This window comes from Scyliorhinus torazame, chromosome 17 (assembly GCF_047496885.1).
Source record: "Scyliorhinus torazame isolate Kashiwa2021f chromosome 17, sScyTor2.1, whole genome shotgun sequence".
Lineage (NCBI taxonomy): Eukaryota > Metazoa > Chordata > Chondrichthyes > Carcharhiniformes > Scyliorhinidae > Scyliorhinus > Scyliorhinus torazame.
In genome coordinates this window covers 166933382-166954368 of record NC_092723.1, presented here as the reverse complement: position 1 = coordinate 166954368, position 20987 = coordinate 166933382, and the positions used below count along the sequence as shown (strand labels likewise).

General features: G+C 48.3%; 1 protein-coding gene across 2 annotated transcripts in view; it reads left to right on the top strand.

The window, feature by feature from the left end:
* The first annotated feature begins 15089 nt into the window (after positions 1–15089).
* Positions 15090–20987, top strand: part of pkd1a (polycystic kidney disease 1a) — a 239617-nt gene continuing 233719 nt past the window's right edge. For both annotated transcript variants that reach the window (XM_072481591.1, XM_072481590.1), the window contains exon 1: positions 15090–15419. In XM_072481591.1, coding sequence (XP_072337692.1) covers positions 15157–15419 — 263 coding nt within the window. In that variant the 5' untranslated portion in view covers positions 15090–15156. The remainder of the gene's footprint in view (positions 15420–20987) is intronic.

The following is a 20987-nucleotide window of genomic DNA, read 5'->3' as shown; positions in this document are numbered from 1 at the left end:
TATTTAGGGAGGCTTTCAGAGTGTCCTTGTAGCATTTCCCCTGCCGTCTGAGTGATGGCTTTCCATTGCGGAACTTGGACTAGAGCACTTGTTTGGGGAATCTTGTGTCGAGCATGCGGGCAATGTGGCCCGCCCATCGCAGCTGGTCAAGGGTGACCAGTGCCTCGATATTGGGGATATTGGCCTGGGAGTGGACGCTCACATTGGTACGTCTATCCTGCCAGGGGATTTGCAGGATTTTGCGGAGGCAACATTGGTGATATCTCTCCAGGGATCTGAGGTGTCTGCTGTACATTCTTCTTGTTTCTGATGCATACAGGAGGGCGAGGACCACGGCTGCTCTGTAGACCATGAGCTTGGTGCTGAGTTTGAGGTCTCGGTCTTTGAATACCCTGTTCCTCAGATGTCCGAAGACTGCAATTGTCGCATTGGAGTCAAGGCTGGATCTCATCGTCAATGCCTGCTCGCACCAAGAGGAGGCTCCCGAGGTAAGGGAAATGATCCACATTGTCTAGGGGCTCATCATGGATCTTGATGGTGGAGGGAAGTTTTGTGTGGCAGGAACAGGCTGGTAGAGAACCTTTGTTTTCCGGATATTTACTCTGAGGCCCATTCTCTCATATGCCTCGGTGAACACATCGATGATGATAACTTGGCCTCTGAGTATGTGCACACAGGTGTCGTCTGTGTAATGCAGCTCGATGACAGAGGTTGGAGTGGTCTTGGTTCTGGCCTGGACGAGTCGGGAGAAAGGTTGAATAGTTTCCCGCTTGTCTGCAGGTTAGCTCCACTCCAGCGGGGAGTTTCAGGATGACGGGGTGAAATGTTGCCTCGATGAAGATGGAGACGAGCTTTGGTGTGATTATGCAACCCTGTTTGACCCCAGTTTGCATACATTTGGGTCTGTGGTGGCTCCATTGGCAAGGATCGTGGTTTGCACGTGGAAAACGGTGACAAATTTCTGCAGGCCAAATTTGTGGAGGATGTTCCACAATCCCTCACGGTTGACAGAGTCGCAGGCTTTGCGACATCAAAGAAGGCCACGTACAGAGGTTGATGCTGCTTCCTGCACTTTTCCTGGATTCGTCGCAGGCAGAAGATCATGTCCATCGAACCTCTTGATGGGCGGAAGCCGCACTGAGACTTAGGGAGGAGCTCTTCAGCCGTTGGGAAGAGGAGGTTGACCCATTCCCTTCATCCCACCATTCCACAACAAGCTACCCTCCACCAGCTCAGCGCAATCCCAACTCGCCATGAGGTCGAAAACGGCATCCGACAGCTGAAAAAAACAATAAGGCCTCTGGCGCAGATAGAATCCCCGCAGAAGTATTAAAATGTGGTGGAGAGACACTCTTGAAGAATCTCACAACTCTTCACTCTTAGCTGGAAGGAAGAGAAGATGCCGGTTGATCTTAATTGTGACCATCTTCAAGAAAGGAGACAGCTCCGACTGCGGAAAGTACAGAGGAATTTCCCTACTCTCGGGAAGGGTCATTGTGAGAATATTCCTCAACTAGTGACACCTACATCCCTTGAATCAATATTAAAAAATACCCTCTAGGGCAGTAAATGGGCTAAAGTCAGACTCGTGGTGAATTGCACCCCTAGAAGGCACTCCAGGTCCACTTAACAAGCTGCACATTTAATTAATACTGAAAGCTGACAACGGTACATTAAATAACTGGTTTATATATTGGAAACACATGCACATACTAGGTTACTCAGTGATAACATATTCCGTTGCTTTAAATAAATGAATGGAATTAACGTTCAGCCTATTTGAAATAAATTCAGGTTTAAGACTCTCGTAGTTTCAGCAACCAGCTCAGACTAAGAGTGAAATGGTGAAGGAACACTGGCGGTGCGAGTAGTAAATTCAGGGCAGGAAGGGGGTAAATGGGACAACACCAACTCCGCTGTAATCTGAAAAGGCTAATGGGCAAGACAAGACTGACATTCCTGAAGCTACGGTCGATTTCCCCTCCCCTCACCCCTGGATAAACCCAGAATTAAGGAGGGCTGTTCCCGGGCTTCTCGTTCAAATATTATCCTAATTATAATAATCTTTATTGTCACAAGTAGGCTTACATTAACACTGCAACAAAGTTACTGTGAAAAACCCCTAGTCGCCACACTCCGGCGACTGTTCGGGTACAGAGAGGGAGAATTCAGAATGTCCAAATTACCTAACAGCACGACTATTGGGACTTGTGGGAGGAGACCTGAGCACCCGGAGGAAACCCACGCAGACACAGGGAGAACGTGCAGACTGCACAGACAGTGACTCAGGCGGGAATCGAACCTGGGACCCTGGCGCTGTGAAGCAACAGTGCTAACCACTGTGCTACCACGTCGCCCTAATGCATTGTCCCTTTCTTTGCAGTTGTGGACTCAACCGCAGCCTGATCATTTTGATATTTAATCATTTTAAAAGGCGGGGCGGATGGGGGGTGGGTGGGGGGAGGAGGAGTGGCGGCGACTCTTCCCTGACAGCTAATCGGTGTGGAGCGTTACATTAACTGTTTAATTCCAGAATCATTCAACATGGCTTCTCTTTTCAAAGAATTTTCTAAAGTGGAAGCTCACTTTAGTCGAAAAGAAAAGTGTTATTTAAAAATTGTACATCCTTTGTAATTAATGCGTCCTAAATATATGCAATTAATTTTAAATCGCTTCGAAGCTTTTGCGTATATTATTGTGTCTTAAAAATAATTTTTATACAATCGTGCTAAATGTGAACCAGTTATTGTCAACTTTATCTGATTCCTTTGGAAACAGTAACTGGTTTATTAAACCCGAATCATATTTTGCATTTAAACATTCAAACTACGTCTGAATTTAGTGAAAGCGACTTGGTCAAGCGTTTTACATTGGTGCAGATTGAAAGCAGTGCAGATTTAGAGCAGCTGGCGCAAAGTGTAATCCCAAACTTCTAGAACTGCCAAGAGTGAGTGAAACCTTTTCAAAGGGAGATCGCTCTCAGTCAGCACTGAAGTGGCGCCCACCTTGAAATAAAGTTACCCATGCACCCACCTTTGACAGGTTACCCACACGCCCACCCTCGACAGCTGGTGGGACCCAGCCGCTCTCACGGCCACACAGTGGCAGCATGAGATGTCTTTAACTGTAGCCGAATTGGGGAATGGAACATGGATCAAATGTCAGGCGATTGCAAACTTTTAGAGTTCGCGGTCTTGAAGTGGCACATGTGTGCAATGGACTGTTGTCTGAGTGTAGCCCTGATCAGGTGGAATTTCACATTGGCCCCAAATTCCCCCTCAGGAGCCAGAGCCCCACAGCCCTAGTTGCCTCGAGGCGGCACGGTGGCACACTGGTTATCACTCCTGCCTCACAGCGCCAGGGACCTGGGTCCAATTCTCGCCTTGGGACCGTCTGTGTGGAGTTTGCACTTTCTCCCCGTGTCTGCGTGGGTTTCCTCCGGGTGCTCTGGTTTCCTCCCACAGCCCAAAAATGTGCAGGTTAGGTGGACTGGCCATGCTAAATTGCACCTCAGTGTCCAGGGATGTGCAGGTTAGGTTAGAGCGGGTGGACACGGGTGGAATGCTCATTCAAAGGGTCGGTGCAGACTCGATGTCCCGAATGGCCTCCTTCTGCACTGTAGGGATTCTGTGACTCTATGAAATACTCTCCATGACCTTCACATTGCATGGAGGGGTTTCCTGTATGGCTGCTGATGCACACTCTTCACTTCCTTGCCCTCACCTGTTGCCCGGACACGCCTTGGCGCGCCTTGTTGCTGTCTGGTGCGGAGGACCCCACTGGGGGGGGGGGGGCCTCTATGGCGAGCCTTTCCCCTTAAACTCAAGGACCTGAAATGGAAGGCATTGAATGCAGCATTCCTGGACAACTGTATACGGCATCGGCTCACGGACTCCCAAGGTGCCTGCCTTTTATGCGGCCTTGTGGAGTCTATAGACGATGCATGTGTAAGTTGTTTAGGCAGCACCCCCTTTTTAGTTTTTGGAAAAACCTTTTGTTACAGTTTTGTTTGTACATCAGCCCCACGCTCCAGATCTACGGGCACCCGCTGCGGAGAGGGGCAGGGAGAGAGGAGGACTTGCATTCCAATATAAAAGAAAAACATGGCTGGAAACGCAGCAGAGCTCTGGAGAACCAATGGACTCGAAACGTTAACTCTGTTTCTCTCGCCACAGATGCTGCCAAACCTGCTGAGATTTTCCAGCATTTCCTGTTTTATTTCAGATTTCCATCTTACTGCCACGTAGTGCATGCATTAGTACCGCCAAATCGTCTCCCGAGTAAAGGTGGCTCAGTTGGCATGTTTTTTAAAAGATTTGTTTAAGGGACGTGGGCCAGCATTTACTGCCCATCCCTAATTGCCCCTGTGGGGTGGGTGGTGGGGTTTTTTAAGTCAACCACATTGACGTGGGTCTGGAATCACATTTAGGCCAGACCAAGTAAGGATGGTAGATTTCCTTCCCTGAAGGACATCAGTAAACCAGATGAGCTTTTATAACAATCAACAATGGTTTGGTCATCATTGGACTCAATTCCAGATGTTCTTTTGAGTTTGAATTCAAATTTCACCGTCTGCAGTGGTGGGATTTGAACCTGGGTCCCCAGAGCCTTGCCCTGGATCTCTGGACACTACCACCACTGTCTCCCCTGTGTTTGTGGAAGGATCAATGTTTTAAAATACAAACTGAAATGTTACTGGAAGATTAGGAACCCCTTTATTTCATGGATTCATGATAGGTAGATCATGCCTGACAAACCTCATTGACCTTTTTGGAGAGGTGACTAAGGTAGGGGACAGGGGAATGTCGATGGATGTTGTTTATACGGACTTCCAGAAGGCATTTGATAAAGTCCATGTTCGGATACTCAGCTCCTGACACAGGAATGGCCAGCCGGAGTTACACAAACCCGACACAACAGCAACCCCCCCTCCCCCCACACACATACACATACCGAAACACTCACAGACTCTTACACACAGAGCCCTCCACGCACAGACCCGTCCACACCCACACCACTGCACACACACGACCCCTACACACACACACACACAGCCCTGCATGCACAGAACCCTCCACCACAGACCTCTGCACACACACGACCCCTACACACACAGAGCTCTCCACACACAGACCCCTCCACACACACACACACACAAACCAACTCCCCCATACATACACACCCCTTCACACACACACACCGACTCCCCCAAACATACAGACCCCTCCATGCGCACTCATACAAACAAACCTCATACATATACACACACATCCACTCATACACACAGTCCTCATTAACATTCACACCGACTCCCCCATACTACGGGCCACAATGCCCACACTCACACACACACAGACCCCCCTATACATATGGACTCCTATATGCAAACAGACACCTACACATACAGATCCCTATACACTCACCCACTTACACAGACTTCCCATACATACAGACCACCGATATCTACAGTCCCCAATACACACACACACACATTTACACATTGACCTCCCCATACATACAGACCTGATTACACACACACACAGACCCCCATTCATACAGACCCCAATACATGCACAGGCCTCCATACACACAGACCCCAGCACACACAGACCCCCATACACACAGACCCCATTACACACAAACACACACAAAAACCCCCCATACTTACAGCCCCCAATACACACACACAAAGACCCCCCGTACATCCCATACATACAGACCTCTATATGCAAACAGATCCCTAAACACACACTCACGTACACACACAGACACCCCATACATACAGACCCCATACACACTCACACTGACTCCCCATACATACAGACCCCTACAGAAACACACATACAGGCTCCTCATATATACAGACTCCAATACACACATAGACTCTCCATATGTACAGACCCAAATAAACACACAGACCCCCCTGACATGCAGACCTCACTACACACACAGACCATACATACATACAGACCCTAACACACACACACACGCATACAGACCCCTCATACATACAGACCCCAATACACACACACACACACAGACCCCCCATACATACATAATCCAATACACACACAAACCCCCCATACATATAGACCTCAATACGCACACACACACAGCACCCATACGTACAGACACCAACACACACACAGACCCCCTGTGCATACAGACCCAAATAAACACACAGACCCCCATACACACAGACCCCCCCAATACACACACAGACCCCGATGCATACACACGCACACACAGAACCCCCCATACACACAGATCCTAAAACGCACTGACCCACTGAGCATACAGACCCAAATAAACACACAGACCCCCCATACACACAGACCCCCCAATACACACAAACACAGACCCCAATGCACACACACACAGACATCCCATGCATATAGACCCCAATACGCACACACACACACAGACTCCCATACATACAAACACCAGTACACGCTCACACAGACCTCTCATACAGTCCCCAATGCACACACAGACTCCGCATACATAAAGCCCCCTATACACACACATACAGACCCCCCCTATGTGCAGACCCCTATAAACACACACAGGCGCCCCCATTCATACAGACACCCCTGCCCCCTTTCTTAATGCTGTTGCATTGTTTCTTCAGTTTTTCTCAAAGTCCTTTCTGCAACCTCCTCTCAGGAAAGTTAGCAGGTATATTTTATCCAGGCATTCAATATTCCATAATCTGGTGTTAATTTATTCCTGGGATAAGGTTGTGTAGCATTTCTTTAACTGCTGGCTTGTGGAGATGTTTTTGAATTGATGAGATGGGTGGTGATCAATGTGTGTGTTTTACAGTCCCTCTCACCCTCTCAGTCCCAAAGGTCTTTTCTCGGAACTGAAGATTGGTCTGTGGTTTGAAATATTGAGTGACTTCAGTTTCTTCACAAATATGTCGAATATTTTCAGATTACTCCCAGCCCCTGTTTTTGTTATCAGATTTACAGTGATATTGATTCATTTTATTTTTCCACACAGTATCCCTTGCCAATACTGTAGTTTCCTCCACCTTTAAATATTCAACCCCCGCTACTCGAGATCTCGCTTTGGTTCCTGAATCACGTTGTTAATTTCACTTTAGTGAAAATGTACTATTTTGTGTCTGATTAAGCCACTGTGAACCTGATTGTGATATTTTACTCACTTAAAGGCATGGTTGTTTATAACTATAGTCTGGCTAGGCACAACTTTAATTTACAGAACTGGGGACATTTATGCTATATTTGAAAGAAAGACTACAGCAGCTTTCTTGAGCCCAGATGTTCCAAAGGCCTCACAGCCAATGAAGAATTTTTGAAGTTGTTGTAATATAGAAAACATTTGAACGCAGAAAGCTCCAAACAGTAATAAGACCATAAGACATAGGAGCGGAAGTAAGGCCATTCGGCCCATCGAGTCCACTCCACCATTCAATCATGGCTGATTTCAACTCCATTTACCCGCGCTCTCTCCATAGCCCTTAATTCCTCGAGAAATCAAGAATTTATCAACTTCTGTCTTAAAGACACTCAACGTCCCGGCCTCCACCGCCCTCTGTGGCAATGAATTCCACAGACCCACCACTCTCTGGCTGAAGAAATTTCTCCTCATCTCTGTTCTAAAGTGACTCCCTTTTATTCTAAGGCTGTGCCCCCGGGTCCTAGTCTCCCCTGCTAATGGAAACAACTTCCCTACATCCACCCTATCTAAGCCTTTCATTATCTTGTAAGTTTCTATTAGATCTCCCCTCAACCTCCTAAACTCCAACGAATACAATCCCAGGATCCTCAGACGTTCATCGTATGTTAGGCCTACCATTCCTGGGATCATCCGTGTGAATCTCCGCTGGACCCGCTCCAGTGCCAGTATGTCCTTCCTGAGGTGTGGGGCCCAAAATTGCTCACAGTATTCTAAATGGGGCCTAACTAATGCTTTATAAAGCTTCAGAAGTACATCCCTGCTTTTATATTCCAAGCCTTTTGAGGTGAATGACAACATTGCATTTGCTTTCTTAATTACGGACTCAACCTGCAAGTTTACCTTTAGAGAATCCTGGACTAGGACTCCCAAGTCCCTTTGCACTTCAGCATTATGAATTTTGTCACCGTTTAGAAAATAGTCCATGCCTCTATTCTTTTTTCCAAAGTGCAAGACCTCGCACTTGCCCACGTTGAATTTCATCAGCCATTTCTTGGACCACTCTCCTAAACTGTCTAAATCTTTCTGCAGCCTCCCCACCTCCTCCATACTACCTGCCCCTCCACCTATCTTTGTATCATCAGCAAACTTAGCCAGAATGCCCCCAGTCCCGTCATCTAGATCGTTAATATATAAAGAGAACAGCTGTGGTCCCAACACTGAACCCTGCGGGACACCACTCGTCACCGGTTGCCATTGCGAAAAAGAACCTTTTATCCCAACTCTCTGCCTTCTGCCTGACAGCCAATCGTCAATCCATGTTAGTACCTTGCCTCGAATACCATGGGCCCTTATTTTACTCAGCAGTCTCCCGTGAGGCACCTTATCAAAGGCCTTTTGGAAGTCAAGATAGATAACATCCATTGGCTCTCCTTGGTCTAACCTATTTGTTATCTCTTCAAAGAACTCTAACAGGTTTGTCAGGCACGACCTCCCCTTACTAAATCCATGCTGACTTGTCCTAATCTGACCCTGCACTTCCAAGAATTTAGAAATCTCATCCTTAATAATGGATTCTAGAATCTTGCCAACAACCGAGGTTAGGCTAATTGGCCTATAATTTTCCATCTTTTTCCTTGTTCCCTTCTTGAACAGGGGGGTGACAACAGTGATTTTCCAATCCTCTGGGACTTTCCCTGACTCCAGTGACTTTTGAAAGATCATAACTAACGCCGCCACTATTTCTTCAGCTATCTCCTTTAGAACTCTAGGATGTAGTCCATCTGGGCCCGGACATTTATCAATTTTTAGACCTCTTAAATGGGACGGGGACTATCGTAACCTCTCCTGAGTTTTGTCTTTTCGTGCTTTTTTGTATTCCTAAGCAGCTACGCTTCCCACCGATTACTTCACCTCTTGGTTCCCTGACTTTCCCTTCCCCCCCAATCTTTAGTTTAAAGTCCTATTGACCACCCTGTTTATTCTTTTCGCCAGAACGCTGGTCCCAGCTCGGTTCAGGTGGAGACCAATACAACGGTATAGGTCCCCCTTGTCCCAAAACTGATGCCAGTGTCCCATGAAAAGGAACCCCTTTTTCCCACACCACTCTTTCAGCCACGTGTTAACTTCCCTTATTCTTGCCTCGCTATGCCAATTTGCACGTGGCTCGGGCAGTAATCCGGAGATTATGACCCTTGAGGACCTGTTTTTTAATTTGAATCCTAGCTCTTTATAATCTCTAAACAGGTCCTCTTTCCTAGACTTGCCTATGTTGTTGGTACCGACATGGACCACAACAACTGGATCCTCCCCCTCCCTCTCCAGTATCCTTTCAAGCCGGTCAGATATGTCCCGCACCCTAGCACCGGGCAGGCAACATACCATGCGGGACTCTTTATCCTGCTCACAAAGGATACTATCTATCCCCCTGATAATAGAATCCCCTACAACTACAACTTGCCTATTTACTCCCTCCCCTTGAATGGCATGCTGAACCATGGTGCCTTGGTCAGCTGACTCATCCTTCCTGCAGCCCTGTTCGCCATCCACACAGGGAGCAAGTGCCTCATACCTGTTGGACAGAGTCAAGGGCTGAGGCTCCTGAGTTCCTGACTGCTGGTTCCCTTTACCTGCCTGACTTGCAGTCACACCCTGCTGTCCCTGGCCACTGGCAGGATTTAAACTACTTACTCTGACAGGTGTGACTGCCTCCTGAAACACAGTGTCCAGGTAAGTCTCCCCCTCCCGGATGTGCCTCAGTGTTTGAAGCTCAGACTCCAGCTCATCAACTCTGAGCCGGAGCTCTTCAAGCAGCCAACACTTACTGCAGATGTGGTCGCTGCAGCTCGCAATGGGATCTGCCAGCTCCCACATCAAGCAGCTCAAGCACATCACCTGACCAGCCATCACTAATTAATTAATTAGTTTAATTTAAGTTTATGAGTTTAGCTGTGTTTTTAAAAAAAATTTGGGGCAGATTTGCTATCAACTACTCAGATCACAGCTTCCCTCTGACGTCACTTTTGGAAAAAAAACTGGAAAACAGGAAGTTACCATTAGGTTTTTATACTCACAGAGACTGCTCCTCCTCCTCCGAACGGCTCCCGAAATTCGGCCCGAAGAAAGAGAGAGAACAAAACAGTAGGGAAAAAGCACCTTCTCCCACTCTTCACCGAATTACCTCACTGCACCAAATTACCAAATTCTCACTCGGTCTGTATCTCACTCACTCAGGCTGTGTCTCTTTGACCAGCGCAATGCTTACTAATGTGTGCTTTCTGTCTGTCTTTTATACAGACTTTAGGATGACTCACACTAAAACTTCAAAGAGAAGAAAACAATGTGTACCTTTGTGCCCCTTAACAGGCGTCAGGTGACTGCCAGATAACTGCCTCTCAGCAATTAGGGTGGGGGCAGCTTCAGCCAATCAGACACTAATCTACACTGCACTTTTAACTGAAAAACAGCAAAATTAGATTAACCACTTACCTTTCCTGGTTACCTCACTGCACCAAATTACCAAATTCTCACTCGGTCTGTATCTCTCTCACTCAGGCTGTGTCTCCTTGACCTGCGCAATGCTAATGTGACAATGACTATATTTTTAAGATGTTGGCTGAGGGATGAATATTGGGGAGGACACCAGGGAGAATTCCCCTACTCTTTTAAAAAATAATATCAAGGGATTTTTCCTCTTGGATAGACCGGGCCTCGGTTTTAAAAAAAATATATGTTTACTGAAGTTTCACATCACAACAAACAACCAACGAGAACGCAAGAGAATGTAAGAAATTACAAGCAAATATAAAACAAAAACACCTAATTAACTTAATCACTATAACTAAACCCCCTAACAGTTGACAAGTGTCTAGATCCTTAAGAAAGGATATAAATGGTTCCATCTCAGGTAAAACCTCCCCACTGACCCCCTGATGGTGAATTTGATTTTCACGGAGTGTAGGAATGACAGTAAGTCGCCCAACCAGGCAGATGCACTGTGCGGAGTGGGAGACCCCTAACCGATCAATATTCGCCTCCGGGCTATTAGAGAGGCAAAGGCGACAATGTCCGCCTCTATCCCAGAGTGAGTCACCGGTGAATCCAACACCCCAAATATGACTACCAGTGGACATGGGCTTAAGTCTACCCAGGTTATCGCCGGCATAGTATGAAAAAAAGAAGCCCAGAAGCTGGCGAGTTTGGGGCAGGACCAAAACATATGCGTATGTGTAATATCCCGCATGGGACCTATGGAGTGGGAATGTCTTCCCCGTGTTCCTTGTAGAGTATGAGATCCCCCGCTAGGGGCGGGTATGTCAGTTAACCAATGTGTATAAGGTCGGCCAGTAAGACACCAATCAAGGAGGAACCTAGTAGGGATCCACCAGGTAGTGTATATATCGTTTGTGTAAATAAAACTTTGTTCTTATTTTACTCGGTCCCTATGTCCTTATTAAAGTAAGGTTAGCTGGGGCAAGTGAACAGCGATTACATCTGTTCTCAACGTTTGAAAAAAACACACTCATCCATCGAAGGAAGATCAGAGAAGTGATGCGATCACTGTCATCCGATAAGACCACCTCCATGCTCTTAATTGTATCTCCATCAACTTCGATGACCCTACTTGTGGTTTCAAGGACCAAAGCCTCTTCAATTGATCTTTTAAGGTCCACTGACAGTTTTGTTGGTGTTTATAAAGCTTGATTGCCAAAATGCTGGTGAGAGCCTCAGCTGTTAGTGGAGTGGTCAGAGAGGAAGAACCTACCTGTGCTATTATACCTCCAGATGATTCCTCAGAGGCTTCGGGATCAGACGACAGACTTCGGCTCAAATTTTTCTTTAATCTTCCTCCCTTGGGCATCTCAAAGAAGGGAAAACTCTTCCTCGCTAAATTTCAAGATTTTTTTAAAAGTAAAAGATCCGTGGTGCCAGGAAAAAAGGCAAAAAATTCATGGGCGGAATTTTCCGTCTTGTCGCACCTGTTTTCTGGGGCGGCGTGCCCCCACCGGCAGCGGGATCCTTCGTCCGGCAGCAGGCCAATGGGGTTTCCGATTGTGGACACACACACGCCATTGGGAAAGCTGAGGATCCCACCGACAGAGAATCTTTATGAAAACGGAAAATCCAACCTCGCAAATGTAGATTGGCATGAAGGGCAATAGCAACAAAATGCTTGTTTTATTCAGCACTGGATACTCCAGGCAGATGCTACACCAGAATGCTGACAACCTCGTGGGCTTTTGCAACGTTTTCAATGTAGTATTACAGGTCAGCTGCAGCAGTGTAGTCTTTTAATTTGGAGTCAGCTGTAAGTCAATAACTGGCTCTGGGGTCTCAGCCTGAAAAGTAATTTTTCACACACCACTTCTCTTTTAAATTCTGAAACTTCTCTCATTTGCCGGTACTTCCCTGCGTATAACACAGATGGGCTTTGCCTCTTTATTTGCATTCACAATTGACAGAAACCATACCTCAAGAGATCATCTTTTCACTTCTTTGTTCTGAGTTAAGTTTCTTTTTTCAGGGCCGTTACCCAGAGGCCCTGGAGTTCTCAACACTACCACTGCTCTATCCTGTCCTGGACTCTCCTAAGCAGCTCTCTTGGGCAGATTCTGTTGTGAGATCCTGTCCGATAGGTAAACTGCATATTTGAGTCTCTGGCTGTCTCTTACTTAAAAAAACACATTGATCTTCACAGTTTATGTACCTTGTTTGTCAGCAGCTGAAAAATCTAAACAACTCTGCTCCCTGCTTTGGAGCCAAAAGCGCATACCTGGATGGCGCTTCATGTCAATTTTATGTGTAGGTTGCGTGACCTGCTCTCTGCTGCCGCATCTGGCCGAAAGACTCCACACAACCTAATCATCCATTTAAAAGGAGGCAGAGGCCGCAATTCTCCATGTAAAAGCTGGTAGCAGCTGTTCACTCTTCTCCCGCGATCAGGACCATTGCAGGAATGGTGGGATCGATCGCCTGTGACCCTCCTGACACCTGCGGGCCGCGACCCCAACTTTGAAAAAGCCTGGTTTACATAGGTCATGTTGCACTCTGAGGCATTTCAATGTAATTGTGATACATGTAATATTTACCATTTTTATTCAATGTGAGTCACACAGCCCGAAGGGTTCTATACAATTCCCAGCCCCTCAGTGCACTATAGATGAAAGGACTGAGACAGCGGCCTTCCCCCATTGGCCGTCTGTGGCGGCTGCACCAAGCTTCAGTACATCCCTCAGCACATAGTCCTGGGCTTTGGAATGTGCCAGCCTCCAACACTCAGTCAGGGCAGTACTTCGCCCTGGATGACCAACAAGTTTTGGCCAACCCAAAAAGCGCTTTTCACCGAATTGTTGGCCCAATTCGCTTTTGAAAGTTGCGTTTGAATCAACCTCCTCCACACTCTTTGGCAGTATATCCCTGATTCTAACCACTGTCTGCCTCAAAATGTTTTCCCTCACGCCGCCTCCGCTCCTTTTGCCAATCACCTTTCATTTCTGTTGCATGGTTCTCCATCCTGCTGGCAAAGGGGACGGTCTCTCTCTACCCGCACTGTCCAGACCCCTCATGATTCCGAATGCCTCTCCTCTCGACCCTCTCTAAAGAGAGTCAACCACAGCTCCTCCAATCTACCCACAGGGCTGAAATCACGGTAGCACAGTGGTTAGCATTGTGGCTTCACTGTGCCAGGTCCCAGGTCCGATTCCCGGCTTGGGTGACTGTCTGTGCGGAGTCTGCACGCTCCCCCGTGTCTGCGTGGGTTTTCTCCGGGTGCTCTGGTTTCCTCCCACAAGTCCCGAAAGATGTGCTATTAGGTGAATTGGACATTCGGAATGCTCCATCAGTGTACCCGATATGTTATTCTCTAATTCTGAATAACAACTGTCGACTTACAGTTAACACAAACACTTTATTCAAAAGGTTTGTTCTGCTTCCAGAGCTCAACTAGGTGTAAAACAGTCAAGAGTTTTTACCAGTGAAACTAAGGTAAACTGCCTATGCTAAACTATCCCTGTGTGCTGCTGCTCACTAGCTCTGTGCTTCTAAAAGAGGCGGATCCTGCCTTGGGCTCGACCCTTTATATCCGTCTCTGATGCTCCCTCTAGTGATGCTGTCACATCTGTGCTGCAGTTCCTGGTGTATGTGCAGATGTATGTACAGATATACAGATCACTACACCCGAACAGGCGCCGGAGTGTGGCGACTAGGGGATTTTCGCAGTAACTTCATTGCAGTGTTAAAGTAAGCCCACTTGTGACAATAAAGATTATTAAATCTCTGATTAACACACATTTGCCAATCGGCGCGGAGATCTGAAGTGCATTCGATAAATGTTAAGTCAGAAAATAAATGTTAAAAATCGCAGCAGGTATTTATCAATTGCAAACGCTAACCAATAGACAATAAATCCCGTGTGGTCTCTACATATTTAACCCCCTTTTCTATCCCTTTCCTCCTCTAACAACAAGCTGTATTGGTGGTGGTGGGATGCAGTATACTGGCACAAACTGCAAAATAACACGAGCCACAAAAATACCCACTTCTCTCCTCCCTCCCTCTCTCGGGATCACAAGAGAAGCCAGTCAGCTTGCTTTCCCTGTGTTGGCAGGAAGGCGGTGGGATCTTTTTTCCCCTGATTTCCAAGTTTTACAGATCAGCACACCCTAGTGCCGGGACACCGTATCGCCTCCTGAACCAACACACACACACAGGCAGACAGAAAAACGGGAATCTGTGCAGAGAAGGAAGTTCACACGCGAAAGGAGATCGGTGGAGGAGGAAGAAGTTGTGGGACATTCCCCTGGGGGTGGGAGGGGGGAGGGGGGGCAATGGAAAGTTGATGCTGGGCTCTGAGTGAGCTGCTAACATTTTTTTTTGAGGGGGGGGGGGGGCTGCTATTGTCTGGGAAGGAGAGAGTTTGAGTGAGGGAAGGGGGGGGGGAGTAGATGGTGTGTGTTGCTGGCCAGGAACAGAGAGTGTCAGGGAGATCCGGCGGCGATGTAATGCCGGACAGCTATGCCTTATAGGAATGTTCTTAATGCAGCAGAGCAACATGGCGCCTCAGCCCCCAAGAAGTTTGGAGTTCGTAGCCCAGTCTCCCTGTGCCTCCTCTCCCTTGTCCTGGGCCTGGAAGCAGTGGCAGGGCAGCCTGGTTGCTTGCCTTGTCCACCCAACTGTCGCTGCCCGCGGTGGGAGTTCTCCTGTACAGTTAACTGCTCCAAAGCTGGTCTTCAGCAGGCACCAGGAGTGATGGACCTGCCTCCCAACACCACTGTACTGTAAGTAGCTGTGGATTATTATCAGGGATTGGGGGAGAGGGGTGTGTGTGTGTGGGGGGGGGGGGGGGGGGGGGGGGAGAGGGGCGCGCGCGTGTGTGTGTGTGTGTGGGGGGGGGGGGGCGGTATTTGTTGTTTGCTACAGTTGTGTCTTCTGTAATGCAATGTCTATTTTCTCTCAAAAAGTCGACTCTATTGGTCAAAGTGAAAGGCATCACAGTTCGAATGTGACATAACACAGGTTTCAATTTCTTTCCATCACATCACACTGAGGAGCCTCGCTACACTTAGAACTCCAGGTTGAGTTTGCAATATATATTCGGGGTCTAACAGGCAACCCCGAGGGGTTTTACCCGGGTTCCAAGCCCCCAGGATGTGAATATTGCATTCGAATTGTTAAACCCCTGTGTGGATGCAGCTATTGAGATGTGACTCAGACACTGTGAGAGAGGTGGCTTTCCCCCGCAACCCCAACGCAGAACATTTTTAATACCTTTCCGCTAGAGAGATTTTTTCTTTTTAAAAATTGGATAAATTAGACCCTGACTTTTTCTGTGCACGAAGCTCCAGCGGCCGGTTCCAAAGAGGGACAGGGATGTTAGAAGTTGCTCAGGGCTGTCAGTTACAGATGGGGGGGGGGGTTCAGCCCTGCAATGAATCTCCAGCCTTGGCAAAGTTGTTCACTTCATAACCGAGCACTCAAAACTCCAGTAACTGTTTTAGGGAAGGGGGGACGCCAGGAAAGCACTTAATTCCAAATATGATTGTTTCTCTCTCTCTCTCTCTCTTAAAAGTAGACTGGGGTTTGGGGGGGGGGGGGGGGGGGGGGCTTCATCCAGACACAAGCAATTTGGGAAAATAAGTGTCATATTCCGCTTTCCTGTTTTGGAGCTGGAATGTCTAAACGTAATGTGGAAGGAACTCGAAATGTCATAAACAGATTTAAATGTTTTACAGAGAGCCTCCGTTCAGATCCAGATGCTAACTAACTCACGTTCGCCTTTGATCCCAACCCTATGGCTGTCCCGAAGTGCAGTTTGTTGGCTGTACCCAGCCAAACATTTTTTGTTGTCGTTAATTATTACCTCGTATTGTGGCTGCTGTTGGGGGATAAGATTTGCAAAACATTTCGATGATTAGGTCGTGCTCTACAGTGACATCTAACTTAATTCCATCGCTTTCTGCGCGGAATAATTGGAGGAATTAAACAAATCTGCATTATCATTGGCAAAATCTCCAGGGGGGGAAGTTGGGCCGAGCCAAGTGCAATGATATTATTTAAAAGATTAAAAATAATGTCACACAAGCTGCCGGATTTCAGTGTACTGTTGGCAAGGTGAAGTTCTGGAATGTGTCCTCCAAGTAATGTACTCACTCTCCTTCCAAACTTGGGTTGTGGTTAGAGAGCAGTATTTGGGCAGTGGAACATTCGGGAAAAGTATTGGTTACAAGTCTGGCACTGGCAATGATTGGGAGGGGGGCAATTTGAGGTGGGTGTATTAAGTGATGCATTGCCTGGCATTGAAGTTGTTTGGCTCAGAAACAACTTTGCCTTATTTTCCTGTTTCGAATGCATGAAATAAGGCAGAGTGGCAACATTGGCAGATGGGCAGCACGGTAGCATTGTGGTTAGGCACTGTTGCTTCACAGCGCCAGGGACCCAGGTTCGATTCCTAGCTTGGGTCACTGTCTGTGCGGAGTCTGCGTGGGTTTCCTCCGGGTGCTCCGGTTTCCTCCCACAAGTCCTGAAAGACGTGCTTGTTAAGTAATTTGGACATTCTGAATTCTCCCTCAGTGTACCCAAACAGGCGCCGGAGTTTGGCGACTAGGGGATTTTCACAGGAACTTCATTGCAGTGTTAATGTAAGCCTACTTGTGACAATAAAGATTATTATTATATTCATTTTTTGAGAATTGAGAATGACAGAAGATTTATTCCATTCTACATGCTACGTTTCCTCCATTTTTTAATGGAAATGCTCACTACGAAAAATATGCAAACATTACTTTGAAGATTTCTGATAGAGAATGTACCAATCACAGATCAGCTGATGGGCACGAAGTTCACTACAGCCCCGGGAAATAATACAGCCTGTTTCATCCACATGGTTAATGTTTGTACTGCTAAGGGTGGCACTGCTGCCTCACAGCACCAGAGACCCAGTTTCGAGTCCGACCTTGGGAGACTGTGTGGAGCTTGCACGTTCTCCCCCGTGTCTGCGTGGGTTTCCTTGGTGTTCCCGTTTCCTCCCACAGTCCAAAGATGTGCAGGGTTAGGTGGATTGGCCATAAGAAATTGCCTCTTAGTGTCCAAAGGTTGGGTGCCGTTATGGGGATAGTGCGGGGAAGTGGGCCTAAGGCCTAAGTAGAGTGCTATTTCAGAGGGCCGATGCAGACTCAATGGGCCAAATGTCAATTTCTTTCTTTTTTTAAAACGCATCTTATTCAAACTTGTATCAAAGTAGGTTACAGCAAATAAACACCCCGGGAAACATTCTTCCCAACAATCAACTCTACAGTTTGTACAGAGTTTTCTCCTTTTTACCCCCCCCCCCCCCCCCCCCCCGCGTCGAACAGCTCCTAAAACACGGAAACAAACATCCCCCACCTTTTCTCGAGCTCCCCTGCTGAGCCCCTTAACTCATACTTTATCTTCTCTAATCGCAGGAAGTCGTACTGGTCACCCAACCATGCTGCTACCCCCGGTGGCGATGCCGACCGCCACTTCAGGTCGTCGCTGTGCAATCAGAGAGGCGAAGGCCAAGACATCGGCCTTCCTCCTCTCCATGAGCTCCGGCTTCTCTGAAACCCCAAATATCGCCACCAAAGGGTCCGGGTCCACCTCCGCCTGCACTACCCTGGCTAAGTCCGCGAACACTCCCATCCAGAATTTTCCCAATTTTTCACAACCCCAAAACATGTGCGCATGATTCGCTGGCCCCCGCCCACACCTCTCGCACTCATCTGCTACCCCCTGAAAGAACCCACTCATTCTCGCCCGAGTCATATACACCCTGTGCACCACCTTAAACTGCATCAGGTTCATCCTTGCACAAGAGGTCCCGTTTACCCTTCGCAGTGCCTCACTCCATACTCCCCAATTGATGTCCATTCCCAACTCCGCTCCCCATTTCTCCTTGATCTTCAGCACCCGCTTGCCTCCCTGCTCCCCCAGACACTTATATATATCCCCAATTCTTCCCTCCCCTTTCACATCCGGAAGCAGCAGTCGCTCCAGCAGGGTGTATCCCGGCAATCTAGGGAACCCCTTCCAGACCTTTCGTGCAAAGTCCCTAACCTGTAGATACCTGAACTCACCACCTCTCGGCAGCTCTACCCTCTCCCTTAGCTCCTTCAGACTGGCGAACCCTTCCTCCAAATACAGATCCCTCACCTTGACCAGCCCCACTTCCCTCCACCTCCTGTATACACTATCCACCGCCCCCCCCCCCCCCAACCCCCCCCCCCCCCCCCCCCCCCGACTCAAACCCATGATTCTCGCACAGCGACATTAGCACCGACATCCCTTCCAGCCTAAAATGCCTCCTGAGCTGATTTCATATCTTCACCGTGGACTGCACCACTGGGCTCCCTGAATACCTACTCAAAGCCATTGGCAATGTTGCCGTCACCATAGCCCTCAAACTAGACCCCTTACAAGATTCATTCTCCATCCTACCCACTCTACCCCTTCTCCTTCCCACCACCGCCGCACCTTGTCCACATTCGCCGTCCAATAATAATGAAGCAAGTTCGGCAGCGCCAACCCCCCCCTGCTGCCTCTGCCTCTGTAGCAGGGTCCTCCCCACCCTCGGCACCTTCCCCGCCCATACAAAGTCAAAGATGATTGTGTCCACTTTCCGAAAAAAGGCCTTTGGTATAAAGATCGGGAGAGCCTGAAAGATAAACAAGAACCTCGGCAGAATATTAATTTTCACCACTTGGACCCTCCCCGCCAACGTTAAGTGCAGTGTATCCCACTTCTTAAGATCATCCCTGGCCTCCTCCATCAGCTTTGTTAAGTTCCACTTATGGAGCCCCGTCCATTCCCTCGCTACCTGAATCCCCAAGTACCTAAACCTATCCCTCGCTACCGTAAATGGCATCCCCCCTAAATTAGCCCGCTGTGCCAGCTCATTCACCGGGAATACCTCACCTTCCCCTACATTCAGCTTGTATCCCGCGAACCCTCCAAACCTCCCCAACAGGCCCATAATCCTTCCCATACTCTCCAACGGATACGAAACATACAGTAGGAGGTCATCGGCATAGAACGACACCCGATGCTCCCTCTGTCCCCTCATTATCCCCTGCCACTCTGCCGACCCCCTGAGAGCCATCGTCAACGGCTCTATGGCCAGCGCAAACAGCAGCGGCAACTGCGGGCACCCCTGCCCCGTACCCCTGTGTAAGTCAAAGCTTTGTGAGCTCATATCATTCGTCCTCACCCTCGCTCTTGGCACCACATGCAGCAACCGCACCCATGCCACAAATCTTGGCCCAAACTCAAACCTTCCGAAACTTCGAACAAGTACCACCACTCCACCCGATCAAATGCTTTCTCCGCGTCCATGGACACCACCACCTCCGGTACCAGAGCTCTCGACGGATTCATCACCACATTCAACAGCCGCCTTATATTACTCGCGAGCTGCCTGCCCTTCACGAAGCCTGTTTGATCTTCTGCAACCACCCCCGGGACAGAGTCCTCCATCCTCCCTGCCAACAACTTAGCCAATACTTTCACATCCGTGTTCAATAGTGATATGGGCCTATACAACCCACATTCCACCGGATCCATCCCTTTTTTGGGATTAGTGTGATTACTGCCTGCTTCATCGTCTCCGGCAACTCCCCCTTCTCCAGTGCTTCATTAAACGCCCCCAACAGATGTGGTGCCAGGTCCGCCGCAAATTCCTTATAAAATTCTGCCGGTTACTCATGTGGCCCAGGGGCCTTCCCCGACTTCATACCCCTGATACGATCCAGCACCTCCCTCAGTCCCAGGGGCTCCTCCAACGCCTGCCTCTTTGCTTCCTCCACCTGGGGAAATTCCAGCTCGTCCAGAAACCGCCCCATGTCCCCCTCCTCACCTCCTGAGTCTGTCTCATACAGTCCCTGGTAATATTCTCTAAATGCTTCATTTATCTTCCCTGGCTCTGACAGCACATCCACAGCCCCAGTCCGGATCTTCAATATTTCCCTGGACGCAGCCTGCCTCCGCAACTGGTGTGCCAGCATGCGGCTCGCCTTCTCCCCATACTCGTATTGCACCCCTCTTGCCCTATGCAGTTGCCCTACCACCCTCCCCATTGTCAGCCTGTCCAATTGCCCCAGCAACGTTTTCCTCCTCGCCAATCCCTCCACGGTGGGCACCGAATATTCCCTGTCCACCTCCACTATCTCGCTCACTCGACTGTCATGTTCCGACCTCCTTTCCTTATTCGCACAAACCATAAATTAGATAATTTCTCCCTGGACCACTGCCTTCAGTGCTTCCCAAAAAATGCCGCCAACACCTCCCCATCCTGATTGAACTCCACATAATCCCTAATCACCAACTGCACCTTA